Raw genomic sequence first — 21,839 nt, 5'->3', positions numbered from 1 at the left:
AGCACTGTATTCAAAAGTCAATAAATCTGCCTGTGTGACATTAAACTACTGTATAAAATTTATTTTAAATTCAATCATTAACACTTCTTGAGTGTTAATAAATAAACAGTTTTACAGTATTTTTCTGTCCTTCAAAGATGACATGCCACTATGCTATTTGTGTGTTTAACTGCAACCGTATCACAAACTAAAGCTCTGAAGGTTTGACTATTAAAGGTGTGATAAACAGCAAATGTTGCTAAAAATCCATGATTTTACTTGGCTTTGTATTTTTCTTTTAATACTACTAATGTCAGCTACCTAGCTAATCACAGGAGAGAGACTCCAACACAGTATTAAAAAACAAACAAAAAACCAAAACCTACTTCCTATCCTAAATTTTACAACTTCTAAAAAATCCAGAAGCAAGAATTTTTTAAGCAATGTGAAATAAAATAAGTTAATAGCAAGTCAGATTCAATAATGTTTGAGATATATAAAAAGGCGGCCTGTTTTTTTTATCAGTTATGGAACGGTAGGTTGTTTTCCAAGCCCCCAGTAAGTTTCCAAACTGTGTGTGAATAGAAGAAAAGGATAAGGGTTTACCAAAAAAGCATTTCTCTGTCAGTCATGGACGGTTGTCTGTGTACTGAAATAGCTGACATAAGCAGCTGGGTTTGAACCACTAATTTCTGATTTCTTCTGTGTATCGGGGAAAAAAAAAAATAGAAGATTTCTATACAAGAAAAGTTAAAAGATTTATGTTTTAAGGGAATCATTTCAAAAAAGGAAATTCAGTCTTAATGTAACTATTTCAAGAAAAATATGACTCACAGCATTTTGAAGGCAAAGCAGACTTTCTAAAGCAAACTGTTATTTTAATTTACAAGAATTTAAGAACACAACATAGGGCATTGCAGAACACATTATGACTGATAATCTTCACCTTCACCATGATTATTGCTAGTGAATTATTTTGTGAGGGTAGTCTCTAGCTTTTAGCCCAACTCTGTTAGATATGAGAAATAACTCGTCAAAACTTTACAGCCTAAACATATTTAGATTAATTTTCAGTAAGCTGTATTGCTGTATTTCCAGAGCTAACCATCTCAGCTTACATACCCCATAAAAAATTTTTAAATTCTCCACAAGTAAGGATTACAGATGAAGTAATTGTTAAAAATCATAAAATTGATGGCCACATCCCCCTTTAATTAAGCTGTTGATGATAAGATTTTCTAAAAAGTTTACTATAAATACTAAAATTAGACTGCTTTAATAAACTAAAAACCAACATATACCTACCCAAAATGTCAACCACAGTCATAGAAATGCATTAAAATAATTTGAAATAATTTGCTCTTCATCAAAGTGTATTGTTTATTGTACCATCTCAGTGCTATTTTACATGAACTTAAAAGATTTTTTCTAATTATTTTTCAAATTTCTTCCAAAAATTAAATTTGAGCTGGATAGTCTATATTTTTTTCTCCTTTTTAAACATCAGTAACCCTTCCTATTCCCCGTTAGGTGTAGTGCTACAGCTTTGATGTTACACAGATAATTGCCAGTTCTTGAGAATTCGGACACTACAGAAAGCTTGTTCTACGATATACATAAATGTATGTATCATGATCCTTGTCAATTCCCTCAATCTTCTTACCATCAAGTATTTAAAAGGTCCCTTGTTTACTGACCTGCCATTAGGCAGTTTCCAGTGTTCATTGGATGGCTGGCTTACAAACAACCTGACATAACTGAGCTCACTGTAAAGTTTGAGTACTAAGTTTATAATAAAGCACCCAGAAGTAGCTCCTACCTTGAGGGCTCTAGCATCTGACAGCTAGAAAATTGTGCATGGGGCTGAGGCTTGTGTGTTCAGACGTGACAATTTCATATGTAGGGGAAAGGTTCAAGTCACTTAGAAATTAGGTTTGGATTTACAAATGTATTTATTTTTGCATATTTAGTTCAAACTAAATTGTAAAAGCTATGAAGATTCAGAATCAAATGCATGAGTTTCTACATTGATATTTTGTAGAATTTCTGCACAAATGCTGGCATTTCAGCTGCCAACAGAAACTTGCTTAGCATAAGAAAAGCTGTATTATTTTTTAAGAGATCCTCAGAAATTATAAATTAAATCTAGCCAGAAAAGTCTTTGCTATAAGCTGCTTCATTCCCCTGAGAAGAATAAAAAACTGCAAGGTGCTGTTCAAACCTCATTAAATACAATAGAAGTTATTAAAACCAAGTAATAGAAATTTTTGGTAAGAAAATCACTTTGACATTTAGCTATGAGCCTTCTCATGATAATGTAGTCTACAAGTGGACCTAGTGTTTTATGAAGAAAGTTACTTTCCATCCACACAAGACCTTTCTCAAAAGCAAGTGAAATGGAGCATATCTGTGATGCAGTTTAAATACAATGTATTTCGTAATGCATGATACAATCCAGTGTTTAATAACTGTGAAAACAATGTCACAATAGAAATTCAGATTCATTGCTAAATATTGTGAGACTGTAGTTTCATACTTGGGCCTTCCTGTATTTCCACTATATTTAAGTTATTAATCATTTACTTTCTCGAATGATTTTCAGGGTAGTGCTAATGTGCAAAGCATTGCAACCCAAAAGGCAGAAAAATTTAATTGCATAAACTTTGTTTTCATCAAAGATACAATTTACAGTAAAGATGGAAGGGCCAACACTGTACTGTAATCCTAACTAATAGGCTATAGAGTGATAAGGATAAAACAGTTGCTATTCTAGTCAAAAATCATACTGAAGGAAGGGCTAGAAGAAGTACTGCATGTCTCTAGTGAGAACGTTGTACTAGTGCTAGAAACACCAGTGATAGATTCTGAAGTGGATGTCTGCCACAGAGATCTTCAAAATGTTATTAAAGTTAAAAATATTTATAGGAGGTGATGTGACTATTGGGGCCTGCCTTCTTAAGATACCAAAAATAGCAATTAATATGACCTAAGACTATTTTAGAATTTTTTAATTTTTTTTTTTTAAGGCAGTCATGGAAGATAAATGTGGAATATATAGTCACAGGCTAAATCCCTTCAAATGGAAAGGTAAAAAGAAGAAATTTGACAATTACTTGATAAGTAATTTTAAAAAGGCAAACTGTGGTATGTGAAGTACTCACAGTGCAACAAAGAGAATGAACAATTTGGGGTACCAAATTTACTAAGTTCAGAAACTTGACTCTGAAGGAGTTTTGGGATCCCTATAAGCCAAAATGTATCCCAATTAAAAAAAAGGAAAAATTGCAAACCCTTTTGCAACAAGCAGTTAAATTAACATCCCCAGAAAGTTTGTTGTGGTATTTAATTGCTCTGCAAAATGCAAGAAAAAGTATACACGGGTGTTGAAATTCTTACTCCCAGTTCAAGTCTTTTCTCATTAACTTAAAGTCTAAGCTCTTAAACCAGGATTTTTTTTCTTATTTTCTTTTTCAGGCACTGAGAACATGGAATTCAATTTACTCAGTAGCAGCTAGGTGCTATTGCAACACAAGACACATGCATCACGCAAATAACCCAATCATTTTCCAGTCTTAGCTTTTAAGACAAATTAAACTATGGATACCTAGTTCTATGTACTTTGATATCATAGCTCAGAAAGTAGCCATTAATAAATATTATAAATTCATAAACAAATAGGTAAAATGAAGATATTGTCCTCAGACTTGTCCCTCCAAAAATATTCTAATTAATTTAAAATAAATTCTGTGGTTGTTAAGTGCACTCATTTTTTATAATTATGTAAAATAAACATTTCAGTAATTTCTATAGATTAAAAAACCCCAAAATATAAAATTACAATGGATTCTTTTTATCAAATGTCTTCAATACTGTCTTTATCCAGTAGATTTCTCTGCAATGTCAAGTAATGTCATTATTAAATAAATGTTGCTAGTTTCTCTTATTTAGTCATTGCTGATTTATTAACCCTGTAATTTTGTTTTGTATTCTCTGTATTCTGGATTCATATGCTAACTTAACCCTCAAAGAGCTACAACTAAAATATCTCGTGACCACAAGCTCACGTTATGAAGGATGGAAAATAAGCATATGCAACCAACATGCGATGGTTAAGGTAGATGAGATTAATCAATCTGTACAGGATTCTCTTCTTTCCGTTAGCCCAGACAGCATTAAAGACCTGTATCTTAAGATCAGCTATCTAGTTTGGAATTTTCCTTCAAATTTATGTAAGTTTCTACACATTACGTTATGTTATGTTATAATATATAAATTCATGAAGTATATTTAACTTTACTGAAGTGGCCTATATGCTTTCATGAAAATTTTGTTCACAAATCCAATTTTAAGTATAAAAATTTTGAAATTAATGAATGGGTTATTTATTTTACACAAGTTGTATTTTTTGCTTGCTGAAATCTTAGCTTCTTTTTCCTTTAATTGCTTGTGAATACAATTAGAGTTATACAGATAGTACTTGTTTCTTAAAAGAAGCTTTTCTGCTTTAAAAAAAATCTAATCTCAGTTCTTTGCAGTTTTTAGCCTCTGATATTAAAGCCTATAAAGATGCTACTAAAGGTCTGGAGTGAATTTTATAATGAACAATTTTCTTTGACAGTACTCGAATTTTAAGCTTACATACATTAAGATTACAAAATTAAATAGATATCTCATGACCCAGAAGAAACAACATAGGACAAAAAATTTCCAAGGAAAATTTTTGGAGTTCTGTACTTACACATACAACACTGTTCTGGTATCACCAACTTTCCCAGCATCTCCAACAGTAAGAGTATCATAGCCTCTTTCCAGTTCAAACTCTTCAAAAGCAAGCTTTATGACCTATTAAAATTAAATAATTCAGTTATTTCAAAACATGCCCACAGATTATCTGATCTGCTCTGGTCTTAAAACAAATTATTTGGCTACCATAAGTCAAGTCATGAAAGCACTCACTCATGATTTCAATTATTTGATTTGAGAAAGATACACAGAAAAAGCAGAAGTGGAGAAACTTCTAATACCAAGCACGAAGTCTTTGCTATAGTGTTTTAGAGGTATCATATACTAAAGATGCCTATCACCTCTAATTGATGGTTATTATTTTCAGTAAAACCCTTTTTTATTATAATAACTATCTAAAAACTACATAGCATAATACTGGAAGTATATGAAGTTAAAACCTTCCTGTCTGTTGAATTATACAATAGCAAGATGGCAGGTATGAACTATCAATTCATAAGAAGGTGGAGGAGGTTGGTGCACAGAAATACAAAAGCAGAAATTTCCTTACATAAATTACTAACACTAAGCTATGATTTCACTCAGTGTTTAATCATGAGTTGTCCAGAAAATAAACAATGTGTCCCCCAGAATTGTTTGAAAAAGTATTTATAATTTACTGAAACTGTAATTTTATAAGATAAAATAGAGTTTGAAAATTGACGTAGTTTTGTACAGAAGAACACTTCTAAGACAAGCATTTTTTTTAGAGTTCTGTATTGGTAAGAAGTAGTTGCAGGTTATATGTATGTGTGTGTATGTATGTACACTGCACTTTTTTGTATTTTGATACTAAGGTTTCTGCAAACAATGTGATACAAAAGTGCAGAGAGTCACAGTGATTTTCCACAAAATTATTAATTTTATCTTTATACTAAATTTTGCAGATACCCCTGGGCAGACTTTCACACAACTTCAGCCATTGCACAAAAATGCAATTAACTTAAATAAAAAAAAATGCAAAACTTCTGTTTTGTGGCTAAAAACAATATTTGGGTCAGATTTGGTCTTTCTTCATCAACTGTATTATGCTGCTATTTTGGCAGCAACATCTGAAAAAAACAATGGTTTCCATCCAGTTAAGTTTATTTCTATGTGATCTTCAAGGGAGAATTCATTTTATCCAAATTTTAGCCCTGTAAAAAGGCAGCATCCAAGCTAAGCTAGTTGTTTAAACTTTCTCAATATTAAAAAAGAAAGACAGAAAATCTCATTTCTCTTGCTGGAATGGGAAAAGTCTAATTCTATCAACTTCAGAGAGGAACTTACACTACTAGAGTAGATGAGGCTTACCTTGAACAATGTTGCTTCAGTTTCTAACCCAAAGAAAAGCCTGTTTTTAATAAAATACCCATTGGTCTAAGATAATGTATTGCTTCTTGCTAGAAATTAATGTCTTCCTTTTCATACCTTGCTTTGTCATCTCTGCTATTTGTACATTTATGTTTTTTAAAAGTATACTAAAATTAACTCCATGACTAAGACCCCTTGTATGTTTTAAAATGGAGTTAATATTTACTGGAGTGTCTTTAAAAGGTAAAAGAGTGGAAGGTTTAAAGAATAGCTAAATGGTCCTAGGATATCCATAGCTATAAAAAACATTAACACAAATATCTGTATAACTATTTTGGCAACAGGTCAGAGGTTTTATTTTGTGATCTAATACAGATCCTTTACAACATATTTTGAAGACCTGCAAGATTTTGAGATAAAATGTACTGCACTATCTACATTATGTTTCAATAATCACAAGAATTTCAGGCTATATGCTGTAGATAAAATAATATACATTTCCATCTGCTCCAGATATATCCAGATATATCTTCTAGTATTCCTAGATTATAACATGGTTAACATGCAAAATTTCATTACTAGATCAAGACTAATAAAGCCAAATAAAAGCAAGAAAAATATGTAGAAGTATAAAAGCAGACTTGTTTCTGGCAATAAAAATAACTATGTATATAAGACTGTTAATGCAAATTTTATTTTTTTCGTGTGCATGTAGGAACCTGATAGATTATTCCATGAGAAATTATGGTAATGTATTATTTAAATATGCTCCATTTGGTTAGACTCACAAACTCTTTTACATTACAATTTAAAAACAAAGGTGAATGCTTGCCTCTTTAATAATAAAATAAGTACAAAAAAAGCAATCGGTTATAAACCATAAATGAAAGATTTAAAGACCTGGTTAAGCTTATAGGAAATGAGACAAGAAAAGTTTCTTTGTGGGAAATACATTGTGTGTGAAGAAATATTAGACACTATTAAACTAAATCTTATCGTCACTTCCATGCTAATTGTTATTGTATGCTAACACATAAAGTGTGTTGGAAAGACATTCAAATGGTTGAGAGTTAAGAAGTCTAACTTAAATTCCTTTACTCCGATTCACAAGACATAAATTTTACCATATAAACATTAAGCATCCAGTCTAATCATGGCTCCTTCTATAGTCTGTCAACAGAAAATGGCACCCAGAACACAAATCCCATTACCTCTCCTAAGGCGCACCAACTGCCATTTAGAGCTGCCCTTCCCACTGACTGTATGAGGACTGTAGATGGTTATGGCAGACTAGTGCTTACATAGATGTATTTAGATAAAATTAATTCCTCTGTAGGTAAAGCTCTGAATCATCAGAGGGAATTGTAAGATTTGATAGGTGGAGGGAGGGTTGCTTGTTGGTTTATTTTTGAGAAAGAATAGAAGACAGTTTTGTATGGATATACATATGAATACAGTGCGGGAAAAACTTAAAAGGATTGAACCAATATCAGGAAGAACAATATACCCATACATGGCTAAATAATATTGATTTATATAGTGGGGGAAAAAAAGCAGCTCCAAGACTCTTCTCCAGATTCAGTGTTGTTTAGCAATTAAAAAAAATCGAGTAATACTAATCTAATCATCATCATTAAACATGCTTACTCTGAACTGATTGAAATAAAGAATTAATTTTCATTAAGAAAAATTGGAAACACAAAAATTACTTCAAAACCTATTATATTTGTTTCTGGATGATCAATTATACTTCTTACAGAAGAATGATCCTGTTTGCTTGCTGAATTGTATGAGACAAAATTCCCTTACAAGCAATTCAGAATGATTACTTATGATTAGATAAATAGACCGTGAAAACAAAAAAGCTTAAAAATATGAGACACCTAAGGAGATACCTAATGGAAGCTCTGCAAGAGAATTTCCTGTCATAATTACTTTTTCCTTAGAAGCATTTTCCTTTACCCCAGCCACTCCCACACTTCATACTTTCTGCTGGCATAGTTGCTATAGCAAGTAATGGGGAAAGGCAGCACCAGAGTTGCACTAACAGAAATTTCTGTATGGACATTCTTCCTGGAAGAAGCAGTAGGGAACATGATGAGATGAAATTTCAAAAATGCTTAGGTGTACATGTTCCTTTTACTACTAAGAAGACTTATTTTATTATCACTTAAATATATTAGAAATTTATGCATTCAATGTAGTAAATACAAAGTAAAAAGTGAGAGCAGTTAAGTTTTAAGATACAAGAAGAAAAGAGAACTACCCATAAGAAGTCCCTTATATTTACAAGCAGATCAAGCAAACAAATTCAAAATAAATTCAAAAAACCACACATGTGCTAGTGGAAATTTGTTTTCTAGTGATAATGTTTTCTTTCTTTCCTTGTTTATTTCTACAAGAAATTTACTCACTTTTTTGCTTGTATGCAACACAAGGGGAGAACGATGTCTACATTAATTGTTATTTAAATATATATTTGAGAAAAAGGTGGGGGTTTTTACATTAAGTAGACACACAATATTTTCTGTTTCTTCTAAAAAGTATTTTAAAGATTCACATAGAAGAGTCAAGAACTGTATAATTATTACCTTAAAAGAGAAGATGGATCCAAAATCATAAACAATTTAGCAGTAGACTGGTTGTGATTATAACTTCAAACACGTACTGAATTGAAGTATTATTAATTAATGTAAGAAAGTGAGAACAGGAAGAGTGAAAATTATTACCTTTAAAACAGATTATTAGGTTGAGAGAAAGGATATTTCTTCTTACATATAACAATCTGGTTTATTTTCATAGTTCTGCCCAAATTTCCCTCAGTGCTCAGACTGGCCCAAGCTATACCAGTGTCTGATACAGGATTCCTAAGATAAATACCTCCACTGTAAACGGATAGGAACAAATGATGAACACCAGTTGTACCTGAAGGCATAGATACCTGTGCCCATACGTATATCATGGCTATATATAATGCAACTCATAGCAAATTTTGCATCCAGATAATAAATTTTAGTTAGCAAGAGCTTCCAAAGTTAAGTATAAATTGTATTCCAGTTGTAGATCATCTGCTGTTTTCCAGATAGTAAAGATGATTCAGCATAATTTTAACCCATTAAAGGTAATAAATATTGTGTCTATGCAGATTTTCATCCTACCAAGGTATTTGCTTGAGATTCAATGAAGATATTTCATCTCGGATATAAAAAAAATACGTATGTAAAACTGTTATTAAATTAGAAAACATAAATTGTTTTTAAATATAGAATACCTAATGACCAATGACTAGTTTTCCTCTTAAACCAGTGAAATCATAGAGTAGCTGATACTCGAGACTGGATTTTGTAAAGTGAAAAACATCAAAAAATTTCTTTTTTTTTCATATTCCTTTATGAAACAAGTTATTTCTTTTGCCTCAAAGCCCTTAAAAGGTAAACCATTAATCACAGCAGCATTATTCGTAATTTAGCATAGGTACAGATGCAATTAATAAGATGCAAAATGAATAACTCGTAACTCCCAGGTTGAAATAGGCTGTCTACAAACAGACAAAATTAAGGTTAGTCCAAAAAGAAGGGCCTGTCCTGCAAAATTTTGATTCATCCAGTTCTTTTTGAGTGACAGCAAATATACTGAAAACACTTGGATTATTCTGTTTCTTATTTTGAAGAAATGTTGAAGGTTTTTGATACTGCCTTTATCCAACAATTGCAGTTACTTAAAAAGCAATTATGAAAACAAATTTGCTTATTTTTCAATACTGGCGTTATGATTTATATTTCTCATTCTCAGGAACATATTTTCCTTTTAGCCCCCACTAATGACTTGAAAATGAGGCTAATAACCACACCTGGTAGAAATTCAAGATAAAAAGCAAATAACAGTAATAATAAATCAAATAATAGTAATAATGTAAAATAAAAGTGCTGATGCTTTTTTAAAAAAGAAAGAAAAATATTAGTATAATCACAAAAATAAAAAAAATTCTAATTTTCAAATCCAACAGTTTGTTTTATAATGAATACCACCATCTGCCTGCCCCATGCCCCAAACATTTCTTTGGTAAGCAAACACAGATTGTCTTTTTCCCCATCACTTTTCATTCTTTGGATTGCCTATGGTAACATAGCTCTTCTATATTCTCTACATTGAATATACTTGCCATTTCCAACACGGTCAATCCTCTGCAAGTTAATTAAGGCCAAATAATTTTAGTTCTTAAAAAGAAAACAATAGCAATAGTCTCAAGAAAATAATTTTGTTTATGTAGTAAAGGTTAAGAAGTGATCTGACACTGACCTTAGAATAGTTCTATAATGAATAACTTTCTGATAATGTATATATATATAGTAAGAATGGACATAGAGTGGCTAGAAGCTACAATTAGAAAAAAATACAGAATTAACTGCAAAAATTAGAATAATAAAATTCTTGTTCCTATGAAGTGCCATTTTTACTGGTCACTGTCAATTATGTAAAATAGTTCTATAACTATAAATTACTTAAATACATCCATAGTAAGGCAATGAGCACATTATTAAACAGTTTTGTTTCTTGTGCAGAGGGAGATACATACAAAAAAACCCATAATGATGATTTCAGAGTTAAACAGAGCTGCCACAATCTGTTAGTCAGTCAGATAAGAAGCTTGCTGCCAACTGAGATTTTAATCTTCAGCAATAGTGTCTTGACATCATGTTAAGTTTCAGTTTACCATCTTAACCATTAAGACTTTTTTTCTTCTTTTTTTTGGTTTGTTTCATATATGTGCAAATATGTTGCCATTTCTAAGGACACAGAATAGTATAAAGCATTAAAAGTTAATATTTAAGTCAAATAACAAAGCACAATGAATGTTTCACAAATTTATGAGCCATATTTTTAATGAATCATCAATCAGCTTGATTTAAGTCTGAAAGAGAAAATCAAAATTAAAACAATAAAAAGCAGAATTGCAACAAGAGAAAAACAATCATTCATATGTTCACACTAAAAGGTTGAAATTCGTAACGTTTGGAGAATTGTAAAGACAACTCTCTGATATAGTAGCACGTTCTTCTATTTCTCATTTTCTGCCAAAGGAAAATGCCAAGTATACGGCTTTCATTTTTGCTCCTGCTGCTGGTCCAACTGTCCAAATATCAGTAGGAAACAAATATGGAAATATATTTTTATATAAAGAAACACTATGCGCTATTATATTTTTTTTAAGAGAACAACGGAAAAGAAGGCAAAAAAGCATGCATTCATATCTACCTTTCCTTGCCATTTATGAAAACAATTCCAACTTTGTTTATATCTTTGGAGATCTTTTTCAGAACATTTTAAGCACTTTTTCTAAAATGGTGAGCAGCACCCACTTGTGCAAAAGACACAGCAATGATAAAAAATAAAGAAATACTTTTAGATTTGCTGTTCAAAACAAGGTCTGAAAATACTGTTCTTTAAATTTGAAAATTAAAAGCCCCCAGTTAACACTTGTTAAAAACAAGTTATATATAAACTAACTAAGAATACATGAATCACCAGGTAAAAGTTCCAATTTAAATAAGGGCTGAGAATTTTACTTGTTAAATGAGCACATGAATTTTTTTGGCCTCAGAAATTCAAGCAGGAGAAACATACTTAGTTTACCCTGTTTGACTGTTGTCTTACTTCCTACAGTCTTTAAAGAATAGGTTAATTTTATGAATTAATCCAAAGTGGGTATGTGGCTTGATAGAGCACAAGAAGTAAAGGGCTACATGAAGAAGTGCTTACATATCAAAGATGCACATCCATTTATTCAAACACAAATCATTCTCTAGACAGAGCCCTAGGTAGGAATCCGGAGAGTTAGATCTCAGCTCTGCTGTTATTGTGTGGTACTTCAGGGAATTCATTTCAGGTCCTTGAAAATTACTTATTTAACAGCATAATTCCTCAAGAGTTTTCTGGCATTTTAATTGTTCTTACTTAAACTTCAATGTAAAACATGAAAAAAATATGACAAACATTCACACTTCAGAAAAAACAGATATTAAAAAAATCTAATTAATTCTGTATGTCCCAACTCAAACATCATTCTACATAAATTGAGGGAATTCATATGCCTTTGTAATGGTATGTTGGCCAGTGGAATATCCAGGAGATAACAGTAACAAAATAACAAAGAAGTGCTTGTGTTCAGGACCTTAAACAAGAATTCATTATGGGAAATCTATATCCTTATAACCAAACTAAGTAGTTCTAACTCAAATGTTATTTTACGTTGGGTAAAGCCTGTATTTCATACATCCTATAGGTATGAAACTAATTTTAAAGATAGTTTCCTTCAGTACTAGCAGTGTGTCAACAGGAGCAGAAAGGTCCATAAGCACCTGTTTTCCCTGAGCAGTAGAGTACTTCGGCTTGTCAGTTTCTTGTTATTATGGCAAAACAGTTCCAAGGGCACAAACTATTTCATTCAGAAGGGTGACAAATCGAGGCATCACACCGTATTGTGCAACCAGGCAATTGAAGTGAATACTGGAAAGCCTCCAGAGGTACAGGGAGATGCCTAAATATTTATAGAAGCAAATGCCTCAGAAAAATATTACATATCAGTGGAATGAATTTGCTAGAAATGTATACAGTCTCAGAGTTCAACTACTGTTTAATGCTATTCAGAATAGAAAATAGAAAGGTCTGAGCCATACTGAGCCAAGTCAGAAACTCTGATAAAGCAGCTATGTTACTGTGCTAATGGAAGATCGTATTTATGGAAATGAACTTTTAGAGGAAAAGCAAACAGTAAGTCAGGACATAGTGTACCCTTCTTTGGGCTAAATTCAGATGCCCACACTCAATTATTTTCTGTCATTTAAGATGCCTTTGCACCTTGCTTGACTTCTAACTGCTTCCCCAGAAGGGTATGGATTTTCCTGTGCCATACCTGCTAGCCTTGCATGGACATCTTGAATACCTCAGCATCTCATACAGTAATAGACACCTGAGGATGGCGAAATTAATTGTATCCCTTGTGTCCTGAAGTGTTTGATGTCATAAGAAGGACCCTGCTTCATATAGAAAACCTCTTAATTAAAATGTTAAGGCATATGAACTGCTCATATATATTTATATATACAAGACTTTTTATGTACATGCTGAAAATGAATGAGCTATGGCTGAATGCATATTCCTGTAATAAAAGTGTAGTAATATTACATGGACATTGCATTTTCATAACACCAAAGTTTTATATACCTCTGGACAGTTTTTAGGTAATGTTATATACTACAAAGAAATTTAAATATATTAAGGTTAAGCTCATTCTGAATAGAAGCATGCAAAGTGGTGGAGTCACCATCCCTGGAAGTGGTCTAAAAAACGGGTAGATGTGGCAGTTCGGGACATGGTTTAGTCTAGTCTACCCTTGATTGGCTTAGAGTAGACTTGGTAGTGTAGGTTAATGGTTGGACTGGATGATCTTAAAGGTCTTTTCCAACCTAAACGATTCTATGATTCTCCCCCTGTTCTGATAAGGAAGGGGGGTGAGAGAGCAGCTTGGTGGGCACCTAGCAGCCAACCAAGGTCAACCCACCACAGCCATATAGGAGAATTGTCTTAACATTATAAATGGAAATATTAAAATTATTTTTAATAAAATTACTTCTTAAGGTATTTGTATTTAACTATGTTAAATATTAATATTCTAGGAGTGATCATGGTGAGAAAACAAAGTAATTTCTCCCATAAGAATGACAGTGGTGACAGTATATACATTTTGAGCCTTGGTCAGCAATGCTTCTCATAGTTTAAATTTCCAAAAATAAAAAGTACCACACAAAAGCTAATTACATATTTAATCTTTTTGATAATAAAAGTCTACCTACCTCAGCTTTAAAATATAATCTCCCGCACCTGAATGTACTTTCTCAAATCCTATACTTATGTTGAAAATACCCCTCATACCTTAGTGATAATTAATATATTTATTTTCATCCTGCACCATGAAATGTATCTGTGTTAAGAGGAAGTGGTAAGTACAATTGACTTTAACGATTACCTGCTTGATTCTTATATCATCTACCTTGATTTTACATCTTTGCATCTGTAAGCACTTGAGTAGATCTATTGTTGGCCTATATTGGTAAAAAATTATACCAGAATCAGTGAGGATAGTATCTGGTCTTAACCTCAAAACCATAAAGCAATCTGCTCAAATATGCAGGTAATAGTGCCCTGTAAGAATACATTGGGGCACAAGCCATTATTTGGATCTAATTCAAATTATATATGGGTAAACAGAACAGTTTCTGTCAGTTCGCTTAGGCATCATCTGTAATGAATATACAATGAGGAGATTCTCTAAAAACTCCATTAAAATGTAAAGAGAATAGTAGAAAAGGGTAGCTGCAGTTTTCCCTCTGCAGTACTATGTGACTTACTTTTAAATCATAGTGTATAATGTATAAATAATTTACTCCAGAAAAACTATTTTAGTTTTACTCAATAGCAAAATGTGCTGGCAATAACATAACAGTAAAAAAAAAGGAAGAATGCCTTTACAGATAAATTTCAAAGACTTTTAGACCAGTTTTAAATAAGCTAGCTTTTTTCCAAAGATGTGCGCTTAATGACTTTCTTTTTGAAATTCTTATTCATCTAGAAACATGAAGATATTGGCTAGAAATTTAATACAGTGTAAAAAATTCTTCAGACAATCTGGGCCAGTGACTAAGTAAAGTAGATTTTAAGATATGACAACAGTGCAGATTTGACTGACTTGTCAACAAAACCCGCAAAATCCTTCGGTGGAGTTATAGGTTTACTTTTGCCTTTTTTAGCTAATTAACAAAATAATGTTCTTGTCTTCTTGCAATTTCTTCTTTTGTTTATCTATTGTTATACATAAGCCTTAAAAGCAAAGTGTAATCACTAAACATTTTAGAAATATAGACTATCACATTAGTTCTGATTTTGAAACTGTAAGGAAGATCACAATAATACATTCCCATATTTTATTATCATAATTTCCATGTGTTTGTATAAATAAGTGTGAAGATGTAATATATCATAAAATACTGTAGAATATCCACCAAAGTATAAGCACAGTATGCATTTATTATATTTAGCATAAATTCTGATGTGCGTTATATTATTTTATCTCACAGAGCTGTAGAATGAGATTTTGTAATGCAGTTGGGGGGGCACTGATTTGGATAAAGGATGTTCAGTTTTAGTCTTCACTAAAATTGATCTACCTTGAACAAAAATGACAGCATTGTATCAAAGAGCTTGAGAAAACATGATAAAACTGTGTCCCAGCACTTCATAATAAAAGCAGAGCACAAAATATCCCTGAAGACGAGAACTATTTTTTAATACTTGACCAGGAAAAGGTATTAAGTCTTTATAACCTGAAATGAAAATGAAAACATAATTTTACCAATATCAATGAAAACATACATTTTAAAGTGTAATAAATGTTGTCCTTTGGCATCTGCTATGTTTAATAACATATTGGTGGCCTTTTTTACATGAAGACAAGAACTTACAGCAATATATGTAATATGGCTTTTGTTATCAGGCATATGATAAGACAGGATAGCATAGAACAGAATAGAGCAGACTAGAGTAGGATAGGATAGGATAGAGTGGGATAGGATAGGATAGAACAGAACAGAACAGTTCAGTAGGAAGGGACCTACAATGATCATCTAGTCCAACTGCCTGACCACTTCAAGACTGACCAAAAATTAAAGCATATTATTAAGAGCATTGTCCAAATGCCTCTGAAACACTGACAGGCTGGGGGCATCGACCACCTCTCTAGGAAGCCTCTTCCAGTGTTTGACCACCCTCTTGGTAAAGAAATGCTTCTAATGTCAAGTTTGATCCTTCCATGACACAGTTTTGAACCATTCCCATGCACACTGTCACTGGATACCAGGGAAAAGAGCTCAGCACCTCCCTCTTCAATTCCCTTCCTCAGGGAAGGATACTCTTAAACGATAAAAGGAATAATAAAAGATCTATGATGTGAACTGTCCAATGCTGTGATGCATGGGAATTAATAGAAGTGCAGTATCTTAAAGCCATACTTATCTAAGAAAAAATATTCCAGGCACAATATCCTATGTACCTGTAAAGCAAAATACAAAAGGGGAGAGGCTTTGCAATAATTAATGTTAGGAAGATGATATTTGTTTAACATTTTATCAGGTTACACAGGTTGTTTTGTAGTGAAACAATCTTAGTGATTATGATTTTGAAAATTAGAACTGTAAAATTAATTTGCATTTTACATAGCTGTTTTCTTTCCTCACTAAATATGTATTTTAAGTGCAAATTAAACAATACGATTGCTTCAATTTGTGAAACAAAGGGTTATATATAAATATAAATAGTCTTTCTACAAAAATACTTTGTGTTCTATGAAACAAAGTATAAAAGAGAAAACAAAAAGATGTTTAGAACTTCTAATGTTTCACTCACAAGCTATCAATTACAAATATTTTTTCAGTTATCTATTTCCCTGTCACAAAATGTTTTTCCTTGATAGTACAAAGACTATTATTAACACTTTGGTTACCGGAAATCACAAAACACTACAAAAACAAATTAAGAGCAAAATTATGAAGTCAGATGTATGACAACATACTTAAATACCCAAACAAAGAAATCGATCAAAGCCATCTGAGAAACTCTAAGCCGTGTAATTGTATAGCATCCAAGTTTTGTGCTAATGTGTGTGACGTTATGCAAAATTTCAGTGATTAAATTTTTATCTTCTCCTCCCCAGTTGCTGAAAAAATGTAGACAATTTAAACAATCATGTCGCTCTGTGTCAGAACTAGAAGGAAAATCTATCTCTTTGAGCTTCATTCTGTGGGATCTGCAAATTTTTGTTTTGGAATTTAGTGAGACGATGAAAGGAAATTTGATTACAGCACTGAGCTTCCCACCTTCTGCTAATTATGCGACATCCCACAGTTCTTTTCTGACTGAAATCTGACATTGAGAGCACCAAGAACAATGACCCAGTTTCCTGCTCTGCTCAGGATGCACCATAATCACACCTTTTGATGAAAAGTACAGGTCATCTACATCCTGGAAGAGAGTGACACTCAGGATGAGTTGAAACAGAAATAGGGTTAAAAGCACACAGTCACTTAAGGTGTAGACAATTAGAGGTCTGTTAAAACATGTACAACTGCAGATGAAAAGGTATAAAGCAGGCATGAATCAAACCCATTGTGGACATGTAATTGGATTTCAGGTGTGAATGTTCAAGCCTTGAAAAACACATCTCTCCTCATTCCCACTGAGATGTAACTACGTTCCCTTGGGTGGACTGCCTCAGTGCTCACTTGAGATATGTACACTGAAAGAATGCATTATTAAATGCAGCAGATTGCCAGATACACATAGCAAAAAAAAAAAGTAGTTTTGGCCTTCAGAATACAATGAATTAGTATCACCAAACACAATAGCTTTACCTACCCATACATATATAAAAATACATAGCCCATATACACAAACATGTGGTCAAATAATGCATACAGACAGACAAATAAGTATAAAAGCTTCACTAGATTTTGGGGGTTGTTTGCTTTTTACAGTGCAGTGATCATTCCAAAATATTTTACTGCTGAACATGGACACCTGGAAGAGTAATTTCTGAGGAATAAATATTTGCTGTCATCCTTTAGCTGAGAAGTACAAAACCTTACAACCATTTAATATGTGCTGTGAGAGAACCGAATATCATGAAACCAGCCATTTATTTATGCTGTGGATGTCTTCTTACACATACAATAAGTTTAAATACACCTGCGTATTAATAAGTCTCACTACACCCAACCACCACTAGAATGCCAAGTCAGTCATCTTGAATAACTCATCGTTACAGCTGACTTCACTGTTCCACCTCTGGTCCCCCATTACCTTGTAACCATGTAGCCCTGTAATGCAGTATTGCCATTCCTAATAACAGGTCACAGCCTTTGTACTGAATTTGCAAAGCCTCAGGATTGGTGTTTGCCAGGTTTGCCCTGTCTGAACTTTTCCTGGTGTGGCTGCAGCTTTGTTCTACTTTGTTTCTATGACAGCAATTTCTCTTATTGACCAGGTTTCTATGGCTAGTTTACTTTTGTGTATCTTTGCATAGTACCACCATAGTTTTATATAGATAGCTGTAACAAGTAGTTGTTCATAGAATCACAGAATCATAGAATGCTTTGGGTTGGAAGGGACCTTTAGAGGTCATCTAGCCCAACCCCCCTGCAGGGAGCAGGGACAGCTTTCTATTAGAATGAGATATTTATGACTTTTACAAAATTACGTAGGATAAGGGAATGTGGGTTTGGTATAACTGCAGAGGCCTTGAGAAATGGGGAGACAGGATGTGTTCTATGGGGGTAGACAGCATGGGATGATGAGAGATGAGGTACGGGCTTGGCACTGGAGACTTCACAGCTAAACCACTCACCATGGGGCAAAAAATGTAGACTTGGAGATGGACAAAATTGGCTTTAGGGGTAACAAGAGAGAAAAAAAAAACAGTATCTAATATACATAAACACACTGTATATAGTAAATTTAGATGCAATGTGATCTGTGGCTGCAGATCAATAAAGAAAGATAAAGGTGTAAAAGTGTGTTAGCAAACGTGTAAAAATGACCCAAAGTGGGTCTTAGGGGAGCAAAAGAAAGCAGCAACATCATCGTCATATTCATGCCAATGAAAGACTGCAGAGGCTGATCGCTTATGGCATTAACCTCTCCAGCAGTCAAAACCTACTGATTTTGAGACCTAGAGGAGCAATAGAATGGTGAGCATAACCCCAAGAGACAGAAACTAAGAACAGTGTTACAATTTTAATGGTGTTATAGCTATTATTATTACTACTATTGAGACTTCTGTATAAAAGTACTCTAACTGCACTGCTATTCTTTCTTTTTTTTGTAATAATTAGATGTAGACTAACAATGTTTCTTGAATTAAACTGTTAAGATTGCCATTATACTAACAATTAATTCTTGGCTTTACTTATATATATTGTGTGCTTCCGCTTTGCCCATGGACAAGATTTTTATTTCTTTCTGCTGAATTACCATTTTGCAACCAGGAGTCCTAAAAATAACAGTAGATTCAGCCTTAGGAGATTAAATTATACTGCATTTCTCTGATACATATTGCTCAACCTTTACTTTCATTTCTGTGGTACCATGATTAATGGTGATGACTACTTGAGTTTCTATAGCAGGAGCTTACTATCTTCTACAAATATTAATACTTGTAACATCTCGGTACTGTTTTTATAGTAAAAACCTCTGTTGTCTACATATTCAAAACAGAGTTATAGAGTTTGTTCTTTGATCTGATGTGAGAAGCTGTAAAGTGGCCTTGGTTTCCAAACCCTGTGTTTCATTTAGTCACAAATCTTTTTCCTCTTTCCTGTGTCTTAACAAAGACACAGCTAGGTGTACCATTTAAAAAGCTTAATTCAAATTGGATATAAATATGTTATTTTTCTTTACAGTTATATAGCTTAAGTGTACATGAGACAGTAGAATTGCACAAGCATGCATATCAGAACATGATCTATTGCATTTTGAGAATAAGAGGAGTATTAACCAGAAACACTGTGGCTAGCTATGACATACCTGAAAATATCTGGAAACAGAAACTAACTTTCAGTATCTGATTTTTCCATTTATAAAAATACTATCTGAAAATATTAATTCCTCCACTATCAGTATGCCCTACTCAAATTTATTTTTTATTTGCATGTGTACACACATACATATAAACTCATTCTGTATTCATGATCCTTGATCTATCTGTGTAATTTATGATTTGGATTTCAAAATGCATGAAACATTGAAGGAAATATATGGAATAAAAATAAAGATTTATATTTTAGTTTAACTTGTGAAGTAATGTTTTATCATAAAAAGTGCCATACCTACCTGTATTATAAACTTACACTGTTTATGCCTCAGCAAGCAAATTTTGTATTCATGATGAGCTGATAAAATTCCTGATCAAATATTATCTAGTGTCATCTAACAGGATAGCCGACTTATCCTAATAGACTTCTGCTTCTGTTTGTCTGGATGTTGTAAGTATAAATCAACAAAAATTCTACCATACTGAAAACAAAATCAAAGTCACATTTTACTTAGTCTCTTTGGATTTCATTTGTATATATTTCCTTTGCACTTATTGAAAGGCTTATCTCTGCCTTCCCTTTGAATCCTAAGTCAGGATACTTACTTTATTACTTTTAATGAGTCTACTTATTTCTTATTTTTAAAGACTTTAGGCATTTAAAAACATACTTGCATCATGTGACAAACAACTATTCTAAAAAAATCAACATTTCTAAGAGGACTTTTGGCTAATCTGTATGTTTTATCATATCTTCAGTTTTCTTTCTTTATCTCTTTCCCAGTACCTCCCACCTGTGTAATGTTCATGAAACAAGTTATTGGCAGTATCAAGTGTAAACACTTATTAGTGAGTACAGTTAGATGTGAAGTACAGTTTGGTTATGAACATATTAGTTAAAAAGTTTAAATTATCAAAACATCAATACTTTCTTTTTGTGTTTTAAGTCTAGCTGGAGATAGAGTGTGCCCTGTTTGGTTTCAGTCACAATAGATGTCAGAAGTGAAGTGGTCCAATTCTATGCACGGCTGGCTATCTAATAACTGATTACTTAACTACTGACTATTCAGCAAAAAATAACAAACTTTATGACTGCTAATGGGATTTATTATTTTAACCAATGCAATTATTTTTAAAACAGCATCAGATTTCATGTCTGTGTTTTTATATTTACTTAGCTGTTGAAAACCTTTACCATTCTTTACACAGCTCCCCAAAATTCTTTTTTTGGTGACAGCTTTCTTGAGAAAAGTTGTATTTTTAAAATGCAAAGCTGATGTTAAATACTTTTAATTTAATGTCACATTGCATAAAGATGAGACAATATCTTTAGTTATGCACAGGATTCATTTAAAGTTTTACCTTTCTTTACAATTTTTAGTCTACAGAACTGAAGTGCTTCTAACAATAGACAGACTTTACTAAAAAGTTAGGGCAGAATCAGAAAATATCTGTGGACTCAACAGAGTACCATGAAGAAGAAAAGATTATGAAAGGCACTACATTTATATATTCTTAATATATAACAATCAGAGAAATGAGCTGGTTACCTTTCCTAAATTTGTGCTGCAAAGAAGTCTACACCACAAGTCAAATCATAATTTCACAAGACAGAGACACACAGGGCATAAAATGGAGTACTCTTCCCTGAGTGTCATACTTCTGGTATGGTAAAATTTACTGCAAGATTTATTTAAGAAATAACTTGTCAAGAATGAAGTCATATACCTAGCCATCTGTAACAAAAAGATTTTTTTTTCAGAGGCAATACTATTTTCCTTCCCCCTCAAGTGCAGAAACCTGTATCAAGGAACTGCAATAAGGATGCTGAGGGAAAAGAAAAACTTAGTAGAAAAATTAATACAGATATGGATTACTTGTCTCAGGTATCTCTAGCTATTAGCTGCTAACCTCTTTTTTTGTTTTTGGGGTGGTTGGTTTTTGGTTTTGATATATTACAATCCACATGCATGTTAATACTACAGGCAACTCCAAGAAACCCTTTTTGTACTACCTAGTTAGCTGGTGATGGGTCTTGGATACCTTCATGCAATCAATAACTGTAGGATCATACTACTAAGAATCAGCTTTACAGGCTTCTCTAATTTCCTGCTGTTTGATGAATGTACGGATGTCACAGTGGCTG

At 32.8% G+C, this 21,839-nt stretch overlaps 1 protein-coding gene across 1 annotated transcript in view; it reads right to left on the bottom strand.

The window, feature by feature from the left end:
* CSMD1 (CUB and Sushi multiple domains 1) overlaps positions 1-21,839 on the bottom strand; it is a 1,273,929-nt gene that overhangs the window by 375,519 nt on the left and 876,571 nt on the right. Inside the window, exon 11 of the mRNA XM_075708500.1 lies at positions 4,718-4,821. Coding sequence (XP_075564615.1) covers positions 4,718-4,821 — 104 coding nt within the window. The remainder of the gene's footprint in view (positions 1-4,717; positions 4,822-21,839) is intronic.

The sequence above is a fragment of the Pelecanus crispus genome, chromosome 3 (genome assembly GCF_030463565.1).
Source record: "Pelecanus crispus isolate bPelCri1 chromosome 3, bPelCri1.pri, whole genome shotgun sequence".
NCBI lineage: Eukaryota > Metazoa > Chordata > Aves > Pelecaniformes > Pelecanidae > Pelecanus > Pelecanus crispus.
Note: the sequence above shows the minus strand (reverse complement) of the source record. Positions and strands in the feature narration are given on the sequence as shown.